Source organism: Parambassis ranga, chromosome 18, assembly GCF_900634625.1.
Source record: "Parambassis ranga chromosome 18, fParRan2.1, whole genome shotgun sequence".
Taxonomy (NCBI): Eukaryota; Metazoa; Chordata; class Actinopteri; family Ambassidae; genus Parambassis; species Parambassis ranga.
The window spans coordinates 12,354,201-12,371,485 of NC_041038.1; the positions used below are offsets into that span (position 1 = coordinate 12,354,201).

Sequence of the window (17,285 nt, forward strand, 5' to 3'; positions counted from 1 at the left end):
TTGATCTGACAGACTGAGTGGGATGTGTGACAGTTCTCTGTCAGACTAAAAGCAGCTCCACACACAGCACAGCCTCTGAAATCTGAGACGTGATGCAGCAGGATGATTTCAGGTCAGGGCTAAAGGACAACAGTAAATTATATAAATACCAACGCACTGCTCCGTCACTTTACCTTTAGATCATGTTTGTAATATAGTGATATGTTTAGAATCAGACAGAAACATATCGGTCAGGGCGAGAACATCTGTAAGCTGTTGTTTTATTAAATGCTCAGCATGTCGATTTAAGACTACACAGGATGTCTGTGGTGGTAACAGATCAGAGGTTGTGGAACAGATCAGAGGTTGTGGAACAGATCAGAGTAGAAGCCTGGTTCCGACTGACGGCTGCGGTAGTTAAGGACAATGTCACTAATCATGTGTTTTCTTCTGATGTGAGGCCACGGTGCAGAGTCACTCTCCAGCCTCCGCCGATTACAACAGTTGATCACCATCTCTCTGACCAGAAAACCTGAGAGACACAAAGACACAGAATCTGGATCAGAAGCGTTCACATGGAACCGGAGCTGGTGCTGCAGCCATGTCCACACAGACAGACACAAATGGACAAACTGAGACACAGACACAGTGACGTACCCAAACACCCCTTGCTGACCACACTCCCACTGACCAAGGGGATAATCTGGCTGAACTTGCTGGTGCGGTTTCCTTGGAAACAGATACGGTAGAGTCCAGTTCTCAGAGGATGGATGAAGATCAGCTGGACATTTGATGCACTGGAGAACACACTGACAGAAGAAAACATGTTTGTGTATTTACAGATGTTTTATGGATCATCATCATTTTACCTTCTCTCAGTCTGTGTCCTCATCTCTGACAGCAGGTCCGACAGAGGGAAGCTCTCTGAAAGACACACACATCTGTCCTCAAACACACATCTGTCCTCACACACACACACATCTGTCCTCAAACACACATCTGTCCTCAAACACACACACATCTGTCCTCACACACACATACACATCTGTCCTCAAACACACATCTGTCCTCAAACACACATCTGTCCTCACACACACACATCTGTCCTCAAACACACATCTGTCCTCAAACACACATCTGTCCTCACACACACACATCTGTCGTCAAACACACATCTGTCCTCAAACACACATCTGTCCTCAAACACACATCTGTCCTCAAACACAGATCTGTCGTCAAACACAGATCTGTCCTCAAACACACATCTGTCCTCAAACACACATCTGTCCTCAAACACATATCTGTCCTCACACAGACACATCTGTCCTCAAACACACATCTGTCCTCACACACCCATCTGTTCTCACACACACATCTGTCCTCACACACACATCTGTCCTCACACACATCTGTCCTCACATTACTGTTTTAATAATACTAATATTTAGTTATTATTAAACATAAAACAAAAAATGAAAAGTATATGAATGTATTAAAGGTAAATGAAATATCATTAGTTAATTACCAATGTCCTCAAACCGTTCAACCCAGACAATCAGGAGTTTAGATTCAGAGAGAGATGACACATGAGACTTTGTGCCCTCAGTTGGACAAGTCTAAACAGACAGACAGGTGAGAGACAGACAGGTGAGAGACAGGCGGACAGACAGGAGACAAACAGAATGACACAGGTCCATACAGTGGGTCCGGAGGATTTGGGGACGGAGTCTGGCCTGATGTCAGGGCGTCTCTTCTTCTGGTTTGACGGCAGCTCAGTGAGTGGCTCCTGCTCCAGAGTCTTTGACCAATTAACTGCTCCCAAAAAAAGACAAGTTACTAACTTCCTCATAGGAGGAGTCCATGTGACTCCTTATATGGTCACACAGATCAAATCTAAGTTACTGATCGTTCTTGACTGTGACAATACTATGACACAATCCAAGACTGACTTTGTGAAGGTGACGGGACGATGAAAGTGATCTCTGTCAGAGCATCTGTGAACCTCAGGACAAACCTCTGTCCATCAAACACGCCCCCTCCACTGCCACCCAGCACAGAAGGGAACTCTGGGAGATACAAAACATCAGATCAGCTTCAGTGGCTTTATGTGGTCTCTGGTCTCTGACAGTCTGAATCAATGAGCTGACCTGAGTGGCTGCCGTCAGGTCCGTCCACCTGCTGTTGCCCCACCTCCAGTGGTCGACCAAGAGATGATAGGAAGTCCAGAAAGTGAGACTGAACGCTGCAGCGTGACTCCACGTTCATGAAGATCTACATACAGATACAGGACAGATGGATCACAAACAGCCAGACAGAGACCTGAAAGACTGGGGGGACAGGAAAAGGAAGGACAGGCGAGGGTAACCTCAGCAGCTGTCTTCTGTCCTGCTTTGATGTAGAAGATAAAAGCGGAGTCACAGTTTCTGGAGGACAGCTGGTCCAAACGCCTTAGACTCTCAGAAAAACCTGGAAGAGATGAGTCTAGAGACATGAGCTGAGCTGGGACACCACTGAGTCCTGGATCCTACAGAGACACAGGGGAGGTGTAAGTATGAAAATGAACAAGACATATAATAATAGCATCCTTGGTCCTGTCCTCGGGTCCTTGGTACCTTGATGCTCTCAGGTGTCAGGAGGCCTAAGTGGGACAGAAGGAGTCTTGCTGTCTGGAAGCAAGTGGCAGGACGTGGTGGAGAGCATTTGAAGATGACGTCTGAATGCTGGCTGGTCAGCTGCCGAGCCTCAATCTGATGCTGCCTCTTCAAGGCTGCTCGCAAATGGTCCAGTGGCACCTGGCAAGGACATAGAGACTCGTCTAAGTCTGAGTAAAAACGAGGAGGTTTGGACAATTTGAGCCGTTACCTTTACAGAAACCATCTCATGCAGAGCTGGAACACTCAGATCTGCTTGGACTTGAGGAGTCATGTCCGGGTTTTCGGGAAACAGCGGATGTTTGACCCCACATTTTGTCCAAGTATCTCCCTGAGCAACCCTGCACCGTTCTGGGCTCCGAGGTTGCTGCAATGGATCAAGAGACTGGGGAGAAAAAATGCCGGTTACTGGCATCATATATTTGTAGTGAACCGGGCCATTCAGAGAGACCTGAAGGTGAAGATCAGAGAGGCTAAAGCCTGTTACATACTCCAGGAAAACAGAGGAATCTACTCATGTTCCCGAGGTGGCAAGAACAAGAATAAAGCTTGTTTCTTCCCAGACTTTTCATACTTCACAAAAAATGTGTGCAACTCTCTCTCTCATATGGCCACAAGGGACAGTCCTCTCTCCCTTCCTCTTCACGCTCTACACCTCTGACTTCAGCTACCAGTCAGGCCACCTTCTGATGACTCTGTCATAGTGGGATGTATCAGCAAAGGTGGAGAGTCTGAGTACAGGACTGTGGTGGACAGCTTTGTCCCGTGGTGTGAGCAGAACCATCTGCTGCTCAATGTGGCAAAGACAAGGGAGCTGGTTGTGGATCTGAGGAGGACACACGCGGCTCCTGTCTCCATCAGTGGTGTGGACATTGTGGAGGATTACAAATACCTGGGAGTGTTTCTGGACAACAAACTGGACTAAGAACACTGAAGCCCTCTTCAAGAAGGGCCAGAACCACCTCTGTGTTCTGAGGAGGCTCCGGTCCTTTAACATCTGTTGGACCATGCTGAGGATGTTCTATCAGTCTGTGGCTGCCATTTTGTTTGCTGTTGTGTGCTGGGAGCAGTGGACAGAAACAGACTCAACACACTCGTTAGAAGGGCCGGGGATGTTGTGGGGGTGGAGCTGGACTCCCTGACAGCAGGGTCGGACAGAAGGATGCTGTCTGAGCTGCAGGGATCCTGGAGAACAGCTTCCATCCTCTCCACCACGTGCTGCTGAGGAGCAGGAGGACCTTCAGCAGACTGATCCCTCCAACATGCAGCACTGAGCCACAGGAGCTCATTCCTACCTGTGGCCATCAAACTGAACTCCCCCTCTGAGAGCATCTGATCTGACGCACGGTCGGATCCATTATATCCATATTGGATAATATTTAATGCTGTTATATTTGACTGCTCACTTTATTCAAGTTATATTATATATGACCACAGTCTTACCTTGTTTTATATTTCTAATCTGTCAATATTTCTGATCTGATCTGAAATGTAAACAGTTCCCCTGGGATTAATGAAGTATTTCTGATTCTGATCAATATCATGAATATTAAGTAGATGATGTAACTGTGATGTCACCTGTGTGTGTGTCCGTGAGTCTCTGGGCTGCATGTGGAGCTGTAGGCTCCAAGTGTGACATCCTGAAGGTCCCCTGATCAGCATTGTTAGTGACGGATTTGGCTCTGCACATGGCAATCAATAAACTGATCGACATATTCAATCACGACGCTTCAAAAAGTAAAGCATGTGTTGCTGGGTCAGGGCTTACCTTGTTCAGGTACTGGACCATGTTCCAGAATTGCCAGGATCACAGAGCTTTCTACCACAAAATATCGGAACTTCCTCAAACCAATGTCGCTCAGTCCTGAGCAGCAGATCAGAGAGTCCTCATTCAGTAGGTGCCCCACAAGCGGGAACGCCCCCGAGACCTGCATAACACTGATATAAACCCCAGGCTCAGGCTGGACCCTGTGAGGACCTCTGGTTTGAGGCTGTGGTGTGTGTTTGTTTTGCTCACCAGCTCAGCGTGGCCTCTGCTGCTTCCTTCACCCTCAGAGAGGCCGGGTTCAGTTCTTTCTCCTCTTTACGTTTCACTTCCTGTTTCTGTCTAGATTTACTGCCTGAAATCCCCAATTCCACGATCTCCAGGACCTCCAACAAACACTCCTAAAAAGACAAACATAGACAAACATAGCACACACATCACACAGACACACACAGACAGTCAGCTGCAGGCAGCTACCTGGTGATCGAGCAGGGCAGGATGCTGAATGAACCACATGGTCAGGCAGTGGAAGGCAGCAACAATGATGGAGTGCAGGTCCCTGGAGTGAAGAGGAGGAGGACGACTGCACAGGAACTCGATGTATGTACAGATGGAGCTGACCGCCCGCCTCCTCTCTGAGTCCTCCACCCACACCTGCACCTTCAGGTGGAGTGGAGTTGCAGAAGGTCCCGGTAAGGTTACATGTTCAAAGATATTTATAAGGTTAGTGTGTGTGATCAACCTTGGCCAGTCCTCCCAATACTTCCAGTGCTGACAGACAAACTGCTGAGTCATTTTTCCACTGGGATGTCAGAAACCGAGTCAGCAAACGCACAATCTGAACCCATAGGACTGCAGCTGCATCTGATTGGACAAATGGTTACCATGACAGCACATAAGGATAGATGCTCATGTATTGACAGTATAATAGATCCATATTTTAAAATCAGTAGCGAAAGCAGTATAAGTACTGGATCCTCTGGTCGGTCTGGGTCTCTGTGTGCCACGATGCGGCTCCTAGAAACAAACAGGGATGCAATGAATAAAGAGTAAAACTATTTCCACACACAGTTCTGTTTGGGGCTTAATAAATGCAGTGAGTGGGTCGGCAGACTCACATGATGAGTTTGTCCTGCACCTTCAAACAAAGATGAGTCTTGAACTAGATTCAACATGGCCGCTGCACAAACAGAGACAAGATTCAAACTGAGGACCTGTCACTCCTCTGAAGTCCTGTGGCTGAAAACAGCATTAGAAACTGACCCAGAATGAGCTGTATGTTACACGAGTCCATCTCTGTCTGCAGAGCTCCAATCACAGCATTGATGAGGCGGGGCTTCAGAGTCAGGAAACCGCCTGCTGCCACAGCCCTAGACTTCCCGTCTGACACAACCTGGCCGGACACACAGGTGAGATAGACGGATAAAACTTCGTCTGTCCCGAATGGTGACAAACATTCCCCCTTGACAAGGCGCCGCAGAGTGTGCAGTTCAACATATGAAACACACACAAACATTTTTATGGAGGCGCTCACACACAACAGATAAAACTTTCAACACAGAACACAGAAGCGTATTGGACGGTGTCTGTTTTGTATACTGCGGCGGAAATGAAGGATTTCTTGTGAATGTTTCTTTAGGCCAGTGGAAGGAGTGGTGATAAGGAAGGCTTTCGTCGTCCAGGGCTCTGTGCTCCACACCTGGCTCTGAAGTCATACCTACATCTTTTTACTACACAGTGCTCTGACAGAAGCTTCACCCTTTCTTTAATGCTCCAGTCACAGAGCTGCTGATCAGCGCCTCTAGCACTGACAAACACACCCTGATCACTCTGCTATCACCTCTATGAATGATTCAACTATTGATCTTTTAGGCAGTTACAGAGACAACAGAGCCCAGATCAGCTCTGTGCAGGCGTTTAGGAAGCTACCTCTGATTGGACAGATCCAAACTGCAGAGGGACTGGCAGCAGGGACAGCAGAATGAGGATGGAGGCACGTCTTAAATCCACCAGATTCACAAAACCCCTAAACCTCACCAGCTCTCTGACAGAAAGACAGAGAGAGAGACAGAGTTTCATACAGGGTTCAGCACACAAGAACCTCTCCACAATCACAATCAGACCAGGGCATCGGATCCAAGGTCACAGAATCAGAGGTTGGCTGTATTGCCCGAGAGGTACTGCTGCCTCTGACTGACTGGGGTGTGATATCTGCGGTACATCACCTGTCAAACAGCACGGTCTCTAGAGCTGACATGAAGGGCTGAAACAGCAGGTTAACTCCTTTAAGGTCACAGCAGAAGAGACAAGTCGAGTTCAGCAGGATGGAGGCTAGAACGGCAGGACACACCTCTTCAGATGGCTGGAGACCGTTCAGGAGAACCAGGTAGAACCTGATGAGAGAACCCCCCATCATTGCACAGTCCAGATCAGTCCTGATCAGGTGGACAGACAGGTACCTGGACAGGTAGACAGGTAGGATGTTCTCCGCAGTCCTCTTAGAACTAAAGATCCTGCAGAGTGTCCCGCAGGCCTCGGCCTGACCTGCTGCCCACCTCTCTGACACAATGGCGTGACTTCTCATGACGTCACACTGCACAGCTGAAGACAGACAGTTTGAGAGAGAAACAGCGGGTTTACACTCATGTATATTCTACTGTGTAGACAACAACAGCAAAATATGGTGTGACACTGCCACCTACTGGCCAGTCTTGGCATGTTTTGTTGATCAGTGAAATAGAGGACTACAGTATGCAGTACATGCACTGAGTCTATTGACATGTAGTGTTTTGGTATTTCGTAGAACAGGCTAACCACTCACTTGTGTTTCTGCTGATCAGGGCAGCATCAAACAGCCAGCAGCCAAACAAGTGTAGGAGAGAATCCACACTGCACCTGAGGGGGGAGGGGAAACTACGAAGGGAGGAGCACAGAGGGGGAGGGGAGGGAGGAAGTTGGGAGGATTTCCAGGGATGGGCAAATGAAGATGCCTGAAAGGACAGAAAAAGGTTCCTAAGTCCGACAATAAGATGTTGAACATAGACAGGAAAAGAGCCCAGCTGGAGCAGAGCGCTGTGGTACCGAAGGAGGCTTGCTGTTCGCCTTGGAAACATTTGCTGCTTTCAGTCGTCTGTTGTGTGGAGGGGATGAGGTGGTGCAGGGAGGGGTCAAGCTGATTGAGTTCACAGGGGTGGGTGGAGCGCTGCCAGAACGAGGTCGTGAAAAACCTGAAGAGAGTAGACAACAGCTTGTACCACGTCGTGTTACTGCAGCAGTCAAAGAGGCCATGGATGGGGCTTACCATAGGAGGGGAGATGGTCTCTGAATGGGCTTCTTGTCACAGCGACACCTATAGGAGGAAACAATATGAAAGGTTGAACAGAGAGCTGCACGGGCTCCGGTCCGGCTGAGTGATGGGATCAACCTGATCAGTGTGTGTTTACCAAGAGAAGGCACTTGGTCTCTGAACTGCATCCTTGCTGTCAGTCCTGGAAAATCACAGACACAACAATATGTGTAACTAAAGCAAAAAAGGTCAGAACAACAACACGTTTGTTAATAACTGTATAAGTACACTGTTCACAAAAGTAAGTATTAAATCATCCCAGTATTGTCTGAGTCAGTTTGACTTCCCGGATATCCATCCATCTTCTAAACCTGCTTCGTCCCGCTGTACAGGGTCACAGGAGCGTGGACGTAACCCTATGAGCTGCCTGATGAGTCGGATCAGCCCAGGATTTAAATTCTTGGTTTTCTCCAGCTCAGTGTTTTGATGATGTTGGTTTCCATTGAGTGGTGTTACTTTTTTGTTCTCAACAATTTGTGACTGATGTTTTTTTCCTCTATTTTTCAAGCAGTGTGTACATCTCATGTATGTGTGCTGGGTGTGTACCAGTGCTGGGCAGCAGCTGCTCTGTGGCTCCTTTGCTTAGAACAGTCACACCTGCACATGAAGAAGGAAACACCGGTCTTTAGTTTGTAGTCACAGGTATCATCTGGTTAGATATCGAGTTAGATATTCACACTGTGCTTTGCAGAGGAAAACATACGCCTGATTCATTTAGTCACTAAATATCTCTGTCTGACGCACAGTGTACATGCTGTTTTTGAACTTTTTGAGATCTGACTAGCGCCTGTAGGCAGAGGCTAGATTCAGTGGGAGGAGTCAGAGTACCCAGAAAAGCATCAACTAGCGTGCCGACTACTCTCATGACACTGAAGAAGACGTTCGGCAGCTGACTGTCTTCTCCACTCAGCACCTCCTCTTGCAGGAGAGAAGTTGAACCAAAGACTGCCCGGCACCTGAAGTCCACCAGGTCACTGCGGGACAAAGTGAGTCATTTAAGACGTGACGTTGTTTCCATCTCTCCTCATCAAAATGACATTTTTTTACATCTGTACCTGAACAGGTGCAGGAACCTGAACCAGGTGTGAGGGACCTGCTCATCATGCATGTCTGCAGGAATCAGAGCAGCATCTTCATCTGGGACCTTAAAGTGAGGGAAGGATGGGCCGAAGGTCAGCAGCAGCATCCTAAATGTGACACAAGACCAACGACATCACCAAAACAATCAAACAGGCCATAAAACAGCAGCAGCTCACCAACAATCAGAACCTTCTCAGAGCATTATACTACATGAACTCTGTCTGTTTGCACCTGGAGGTTAAAGCTGCAACGACTCTGCTCAACTGCAGCGCCACGGCAGGCTGATGTCTCCAGCTGCTCAACATCTGTCTGCACGACTGCCACAGTGAACAAGATGGAAAACACCGAGAGCAGGACAGCAGCCACACCTCCAGGAGGACCGCCATCGACAGGTTGGACACATGGCCTACAGAGGAACACACATGTGACGGAGATGACGATGTACAGGCAGCGGGGGTCACTAACTCACCTGCTGCACTGGGAGATGCCAGCATGGCATGATTGACCCGGAGCAGGAAATGCAGCATAGCCTCCCAGGTGTCTCTGCTCATCACAGAGCTCTCCTTGGCCAAATACTGAACAGCACACAACACCTGCTGGCAGAGGGACAGGTAGCCCAGACTGCCCTGGTCTGACCTGTGGGGAAAAACACAAGGTCACATGGTCAAAACACACAAAAAAGCTGCAGGTGTGTGGACCTAATGTGTAACATTACATTTTATTTAGCATAGTTTACTATCACAATTGTCTGGCCCCAGAGCAAGAACTGTAAAGCAGGAAAAACTCCCTTTAACAGGAAGAAACCTTGAGCATGAGGAGAACTTCCTGCTGACAGTCGGACGGGTGAGGAGGAGAAGAAGAGGGAGACAGGACAGAGAGGATGAAGGAGAGAGAGAGGAGAAGAAGAGGGAGACAGGACAGAGAGGATGAAGGAGAGAGAGAGAGGAGAAGAAGAGGGAGACAGGACAGAGAGGATGAAGGAGAGAGAGAGAGGAGAAGAAGAGGGAGGACAGAGAGGATGAAGGAGAGAGAGGAACAAACATGTTGGGTTGTTGATGTGCTGACAAACTATGTGCTGTATTTATTTACATTACAGCTGATATATAAGTTAATAGGTGATACTAGCGCTACATAAATGAACAACACAGGCAGGTGCTGACAGTAAACACTGGGTGTGTCAGAGGGCCGGATGCAGGTCAGCATGCTGGTCTGAAGGCAGAGAGAGCTGCAGAAAGATACAGAGAGAGAGAGAGACAGACAAAAGTACGAGGAACCAGTATCATTATGGATGATACATGTGAAATGATGGATCACAAACATGGGTCTGCCTGATGAGAGGAAGGGAGGTGGTGGAGTGGGGGAACCACAGAACAACATACAGAAGGTTACACTTCACACAGAAGAGAAACCCCACGAGTGGAAGCCAGCAGTAATCAGCAGAAACCCAGAGTCAACAGCCGGACCTCACAGTGATCAGGATCAGGTCTCATCATGTTAGGATTCAGGACATGAATCAGGTCTGGGCTCAGATACAGGTGAGAAGGCCTACCTGTTGAGGAATAGGCTGTACAAATGCCGGAGGATCATCTGGACATAAAGGTTGGGGTCTCGACTGATGGGTGGGGGGGTGGAGTCCCTTGGAGAAACTAGGGCCATCAGCCAATCCGTGTAGATGTGCACACAGAGTTTGACGGTGTCTTCATCCAGAGGAAGAGTGAGACCATAACTCAAGACCTCCATGGTCCACTTCACCTACACACAATGATTTCATGTTGTTTGTATCTGCTCAGAAAATAATCATGTTACTTTTAATTTATCTGTTGGCGCCTTTCAGGACATCCAAGGACACCTGACATTAAAAGCAAAAAGATCAGCCAGGGTTTTTATATTTCGGTGTGTCCCCGGTACAATGACAATAAAGGCTCCTGATGATCTCCTCGCCATAAGAAGACCTCCATAGTAAAAACATAGTAATAATTAGGATGGCCCTCTGATGAAAGGACATGAAACATTAGAGGCTGGTGACACACACACACACACACATACCTGTCTATCTGTGCCCAGCAGGCTGCAGGTGTCGGGGTTTCCTAAGCCAGCTGCCAGGGGCTTCACAACAGCAGTAGCAACATCTCTGCCCACAGAAGGTGGGAAGCAACTAAGCACACTCACATGGCCCAGCCCAGAGAGTAGCTGGTCCATAACCGGAGGATCAGAGCTCACCTGCCTGAGACACAGGTCCAACATGAGAGCACGTTCACAGACTGAACATGTCAGCTGACACATTGACCTTGGAGAGTATGATATTTAATCGCTGACATCATGAAGTCACCTTCACACACACAAACTGATTAAGAGCATTTGAACACAGGTAAACTGAACAGACTTTGAACACGTTTATTTTCCATATTTTCCATGATGTATAGCCTGATGTCAGCATTACGCATGTGGACAACAACCACAATAGGAGATGAAAATGGTGACTCTGACCCCCCCTATAACACCAGCTTCCAACAGGTCACGAAGGTGGTTTCGTACTGCTTCCAACCTTCCAAGACGATGGTCTGGTTGGCTTTGATGAGAATTGGAATTTAACTCGACAGCCTCACAGACCCAGCACTCCCTGCCCTGCTCTCCTGATGCCTTAACTGCAGGATCTTTAAAACTCCTCGATATCCTTGGGCAATAGGCTGGAAATTAGAATGATCACTGTCAAGATGCTCATAGAGAGGTTCAAGGGTGTTCATTCCAATGAGTACGGGTGATGTTCCCTTGGGACAGGTGTCAGGGACTACCAGGGCGAGCGTGGGAACATCAAAATCTGCTCCCAAAAAGTCTCTGGAGAAAGTGATGGTCAACTCGACATACCCCAGGTATGGCACAGACCGGCTGCACCTTCCACTTGTACAAATCACGCAGTGGCTTCATAGGTTGGTTATAAAAAGAAACAGGGATAGTCGTCGCCTGTGGACCTGTATCCAAAAGACAACTGCAGGCGTGTCCATCTATTTCAATCATTGCAGCACATTTTGATCCAACCAAACCCTTTGGGAGTTAGGTCGATGTCCTCTCCCCTCCTTTGTGTGACAATGCTGCACAACCAACAGTCTTTCTTTTCTTGGGATGGGTTTGGCTCCATCTGGTTCCCGTTTGTCCCACAACAGGAACCAAACTCAGTGTAAATTGCTGTGGTAAGAGGTGCTCTGCTGCTTCTTGGCAAACTGCTTCTTTTTCCGACCGACAGGAGCAGGATTCGATGAAACACAGGGCTACACACTACACTGCAGCCTGCAGTCTAGTCCTGCACAGGACACTCAGTCCCAGACTTGGTTCAGTCCTTCACTTGTGTCTTGGCTGCTCTTCTATGCTCTTTAGACATATTTCTATGTAGAAACTTCTAGATGTTTCTCTTCCTGCCTCTGGCAGTCATGTCCAGCACCGGTTGACTCTGCTTGACCTTCTTGATATAATACCTCTCACACCAGTTCTTAAAACTTGAAAGCACTTTAGATAAACTGTGTGTGTACAAGATACCAATCCTCACTTGTTGGTACAAATCAAATGAAGGTCACTCACTTAAAGCATGCAAGACTAAAAAGACTAGCAACAGTGGACAGTTTTTAAACTGAAATTCCTGAATAATATTGATCCTGCTAGTTTTTGGATTGTGAAAAAAATCTGTCAAATTAAAATAATAATTAAAAGAATAATAAAATAGCATTGAAAGGCCTTCAGCTACAAATTACTTGAAGTGCCTGTTACACAACAATGATTTACCGTAATTGACATAAAAAGGAGGAAGAGGGTCTTACCTGCACAGCCAAGTCCCTGAGTTGTTCACGCCAACAGGTCTGCTAACACAAACAGCATTGTCTGAAAGTCACCTCCTGCTGCTGCCTTCAGGGTTGTCTGGGAAATGCCTGTTCTTCTCTAAGAACCCGTCTAACCAGGGATGTGCCCTTTTCTCCATAAAAACATGACTGTCGGGCTGCTGCACAGCTCACCGCACATCAACACACTGAGTGTACAGTCAATAAACAGGCATGTGGGGGGGAGACCACATTAGTCCGTGTTCAAAGTCTCTTTCTGTTGTGACCTTTTCCTTTTATACTGCCACCTGCTGGGCACAAACAAAACGTCCTCCATCCCCTCCAACTTACCCAGGGTCAGGGTTAGTTAGCCAGTTGTCCAAAACCAGAGCAGTGCCCCCTGGAGGACGCCAGTTTACAGAGAACACGGTCAGTCGGGTCAAAAAAATGAAACCAGTTCTGTTCATCTATAAAAATCAAACCTTTATTTCCCTTAAAATCAAAATGTAAATTTAACAGTCAGGGTGAAAAACTACAACATCAACATCGACAGATTGAAGGCAGTGCTTGTTTCCATGACACCCGCATGGCGACAGTGGAGACGGAGATAAAGTTGGATGACGGATTTTTCCCTTGAATAACAGAAGAGCGGTGCTGTGCTGGCAGTGAACACAAAATACAACACCTCAGAGAGGAGAGCAGGACAGAGGATCAAGAGGTCAGTAGGGTTGTCTCTTGATGAATCTAGTGAACATGGTGAAGGCAGCAACTGGTTTATCTGATGGAACCATGTGACCTGAGCCCTGCAGACAGACACCAAAGATCAGAAGGTTCAACCAATAAACTGCCCCTAAAGTTAAAGTCACTCAGCTGACGATGGTGAAGGTGTGTACCTTAACAGTGAGAAAGGCAATGTTGTTAAACTCTTTGACAAAGCCTCCAACCTGCTGACCATCTACATCGTCATAGAGCCACGGACGCCTCTGAACCTGAACCTAAGAAACAGACGGAGATCACAACACCCACAAGACAGAATGACCGATCATGCAGCACTGAAACATTAGCTACCTGCTGCTGCAGGGACTCAACAAACCACTCGTCCCCCATGAAGTTACAGGCCATGTCCACGTCCCCGTTATACACCAGAACCCGGTATTTCTGCAACAAAACAACCTTTCAATGAGGACACGTCCACAAAACTTCCAAATCAACAGGATGTCTCCTGTCCAACTTGCTTCTATGCCCCACTAGCATTAACATCAAAAACCTGGGGTGAGACGCCGAGCAGCATTTGAAATTCAGGTGATGCACGGACTTACCAAAGCAGACAGCAGCTTCAGGTACTGTTTCCTGACATCCATGTAGAGCCGGCCGTAGTTCATGTTCACTTCAGCACTGAAACCCCACAGCATTACTGACAAACAGAACCAACCCAGAGACACTGGACAGCTGGGCAGAGTCCTACCTGCAGATGACCCAGTCCAGAGCCTTGGGGCTGATGTGCAGAGCAGTTCTGACATATGGGTTGTTCAGATACAGGGAGGAAGAGGTGGAGTTGGTGCATGGTGGGTCCAGACGGACAGACAGATGCGTTGCAGCTAGCCCTCTTAGCTTCTACAAACAGGCAGAAAAAAAACAAACTGCATCCACCATCAGGTGAGAGAACATCACATCAGCAGACTCATACACACCTGGCTCCATAGCCGAGTCCACTCGTGCTTGACAAATGAGTTCCCCAGGTCCCTGATCACCAGCAGTCCCTGCTCAACACTAACAACCAACAATCAAACAACAGGAAGTTAGCACTTTCAAACAGACGCAGTGGGTCCTCACTTACCTGACCCTCTGATGGACCCCACCCGGACAGGAAGCGTACAGATTGTACATGTTCAGTCCTGAGCTGTAGACAATGTCCTGCACCTCACCCAGCTGTAGAGGAAACATACAACACCTGAGACCCACAGGACCCACACAGTCTACCAGTCCAGTCCAGACCAGACCAGTTAAGAACTCACCCCGCTGGAGCAGTTCTTGTTCGGGTTATTGTAGAAGTTGCACTTCCCATCACTGCAGCAAAAGGTCTGCAACTCCGTCCACAGCTGGGTCCCCAGCAGGCCGTGGTAGTAGGCAAAGTACACCAAGGAGTTATCGTTCAGCTCATAACTTGACATCCCGTTCCCTACAGCAATGCCCTGCAGAACACGACGCATGTGAGACACAGCAAACATGACCACACCACCTCACTGCTGCCTCTTCTCCACCTGTCTGTACTGCAGAACCACAGTCGCACCTGAAGGTTGAGGCTGGCATCCTCCATCACCCTCTCAGCGAGCGTTGGGATGTAGATCCCACCGTAGCTCTCTCCTGTCAGGAAGAGTTCATTGCTGCTGAACTCTGGGAACAGGCGGAAGAACTCCTTTAAAGCCAGGTAGTTGTTCATTGACACCTGTCGAGGAAAAACACCACAATCACTTAAAGAGCTGTAAACCAACCAGGAGCCGAGTTCCAGGTGTGTCACTAACCTCCGTGTCATTGGTTTTGTAATTCTGATCGTCCGAGTAGGAGAAGCCGACTCCTGCTGGAGACTCCAGATACAACATGTTGGCAATCTGCACGCAAACACTCAACCAATCAGCTTGCAAGTCTTGGGACAACCAAGTGGTACCACCTGGATCACATAATGCCAAACAGGTTGATTAGCATACCTTGTTCCAGGAATACGGGTTGTACTGCAGCGTTGCACCATCGTCCTGGATCTGAAACAGGTCAGCAGCTGATGTTACACCGATGTCATCTCAATGATGCAGCTGAAAGCAGCTCCGGTGGGTGGAATCAAAGGTCACCTACCAGGAAGGGTCCGTGCTCAGTCAAAAATCCATCCAAAGAGCTGCAGCCGGGGCCTCCATTCAGCCACAGAACCACTGGGTCAGAGGAGGGCTCCTTCTGGGACTCCACAAACCTGAAACACAAGGTGGGAACACAGGTGTGTTTCAGCTGTGTGTGTGTGTGTGTCCGTTAGGTGTCTGTGTGTGTGTGACGAACTGACCAGTAGTGCAGGTGCTTCCCATCGGCCACGCTCAGGTATCCGGAGTATTGTCTGAAGCTCGGCTGTTTCTGCAGACCAGGGAGGTACTTGACCTCGTCTGCAGCTGGAGCCGCATCAGCGCCCAGCAGAAACAACAGGAAGTAATATAACAACACCTGCATCTGAAACCAGACAAGACGGGACCTGTGACGTGAGCAGGAACAACCTGTGACGTCAGCAGGAACAACCTGTGACGTCAGCAGGAACAACCTGTGGTCACAGAAAACAGGGAAACAGCAGGTCTCTTCTGTTTGGACCAGACCTGGGCAAAGTACGACCCGCGGGCCAAACCTGGACCCCCCTCTACTGCTGACCAGTAACCAGTAATATTATTATTTTTCTCAATCAGTGGCCCTTTGATTATTCATGTGGCCCTCACACAAAGATACTTGCCCAGCCCTGCTTTAGACTGTCATACTGCTCCTTCTGCTGCCCCCTGCAGGATGCTACAGTACCAGCACGCATGCTGGCTCCACCCAACAAGCACAAACAGAACTACACAACTGCTCTCGATCAATCAGGCACTCAATCAGTCAATCATTCATTCAATCAAGTTGATCAGGTGTTGATCCGTGACGTGTCCGTCAGTGTTCTGTTAGGACCGGTAACACTGGAGAACCAGAATGTAACACGAACTTACTGCGATCCAGCTTTATGGATTTAAATCATGTGATTTTAAAGCGGAAGTCAATGACGCGGGTGATCGATCGTTTTGCTCTGGAAGGATCATTTTAGAAGAATCATTTTAGAAGAATCATTTTAGAAGAATCATTTTAGATGAATCATTTCAGATGAATCATTTCAGATGAATCATTTCAGATGAATCATTTCAGAAGGATCTGTTTAGATGCAGTTTGTCGGGCTGCTCAGACATGAATGACAAACTTTACGGCTGTCTGTCCGTCACGAGGCGCTTCCGGATTATTTTGACTACTTTTCGGTTGAAAAACACATTTAAATATTCTGAATGAAGTTTGGCAGAAATGCAGCAGTGTGTAAGAGAGAGAGAGAGAGAGAGGGAGAGAGACTTAGTCCTGATACTGATCACAGACACGTATTGATGCAGCACGAGAGTTAGCTCCGGCTAACGGCTAGCTGCTAACACACGCCACCATCACGGCTGGAAAGTAGACGGAGGTTCGACAGAACTCTGGACTCACCTCGTCGGTGCGGCCGGTCCACAGGACGATGGCAGCGGAACTCAGCGGGTCATATGACAGCGGTCACGTGACTTCTGGGGGTTTTTTTTTCTCTCACGAGATCAGATCACGTGGTCTAGATATGGACCTGGTGGTTGTTACCTCCCCTCCTCTCAGCCGGTCCCCACAGGGGCCGCCCTGGTGGACCATGTGTCCCCCCCCCCCCGACCTGCCTCTGCACCACCGCCCCGGTCCTAACAGACTTCACCACACCAGGCTTCAGGGTCAGACTCAGCTAACCTCGTGACATCACTGTGGGTCACCCCACTGGTGTTTTGTAGGAGGTGTGGGGGGGTTCAAGGTGGGATCAATACTCATTATTAAGTATATGAAACATTGAGCTGAGCTGATTGGTTCCAACCCTTTATTAAGCT

At 48.2% G+C, this 17,285-nt stretch overlaps 2 protein-coding genes across 4 annotated transcripts; both read right to left on the bottom strand.

Moving 5' to 3' along the window:
• Positions 1–244: 244 nt before the first annotated feature.
• On the bottom strand, positions 245–12,898 carry ralgapb (Ral GTPase activating protein non-catalytic subunit beta). 3 transcript variants are annotated; one of them, XM_028429434.1, is made up of 33 exons: positions 12,631–12,898; positions 10,868–11,045; positions 10,371–10,573; positions 9,291–9,457; positions 9,053–9,227; positions 8,797–8,928; positions 8,570–8,715; positions 8,288–8,338; positions 7,839–7,883; positions 7,697–7,744; positions 7,477–7,622; positions 7,217–7,385; positions 6,855–6,996; positions 6,621–6,788; positions 6,325–6,439; positions 5,659–5,788; positions 5,514–5,575; positions 5,367–5,412; positions 5,138–5,259; positions 4,873–5,055; positions 4,648–4,796; positions 4,399–4,568; positions 4,209–4,312; positions 2,842–3,015; positions 2,592–2,771; positions 2,345–2,503; positions 2,127–2,250; positions 1,929–2,045; positions 1,679–1,791; positions 1,505–1,595; positions 849–903; positions 637–788; positions 245–511 (listed from the first exon to the last, which is right to left on the bottom strand). In XM_028429434.1, exons 2-33 carry the CDS (start codon positions 11,018–11,020, stop codon positions 339–341), a joined length of 4,164 nt encoding a protein of 1,387 aa, XP_028285235.1. In that variant the 5' UTR covers positions 11,021–11,045; positions 12,631–12,898; the 3' UTR covers positions 245–338. The 3 variants fall into 3 exon arrangements, with proteins under 3 accessions (XP_028285235.1, XP_028285232.1, XP_028285234.1); XM_028429431.1 differs by having other exon boundaries at positions 9,053–9,457; XM_028429433.1 differs by lacking the exons at positions 245–511; positions 1,505–1,595 and having other exon boundaries at positions 651–788; positions 9,053–9,457.
• Positions 12,899–13,089: 191 nt separating this feature from the next.
• Positions 13,090–17,018, bottom strand: ctsa (cathepsin A). Its single transcript, XM_028429067.1, has 14 exons — positions 16,873–17,018; positions 15,674–15,834; positions 15,475–15,586; positions 15,333–15,383; positions 15,150–15,236; positions 14,918–15,073; positions 14,643–14,819; positions 14,465–14,556; positions 14,319–14,397; positions 14,093–14,241; positions 13,947–14,022; positions 13,696–13,785; positions 13,521–13,622; positions 13,090–13,430 (listed from the first exon to the last, which is right to left on the bottom strand). Exons 2-14 carry the CDS (start codon positions 15,832–15,834, stop codon positions 13,347–13,349), a joined length of 1,416 nt encoding a protein of 471 aa, XP_028284868.1. The 5' UTR covers positions 16,873–17,018; the 3' UTR covers positions 13,090–13,346.
• Positions 17,019–17,285: the final 267 nt, after the last annotated feature.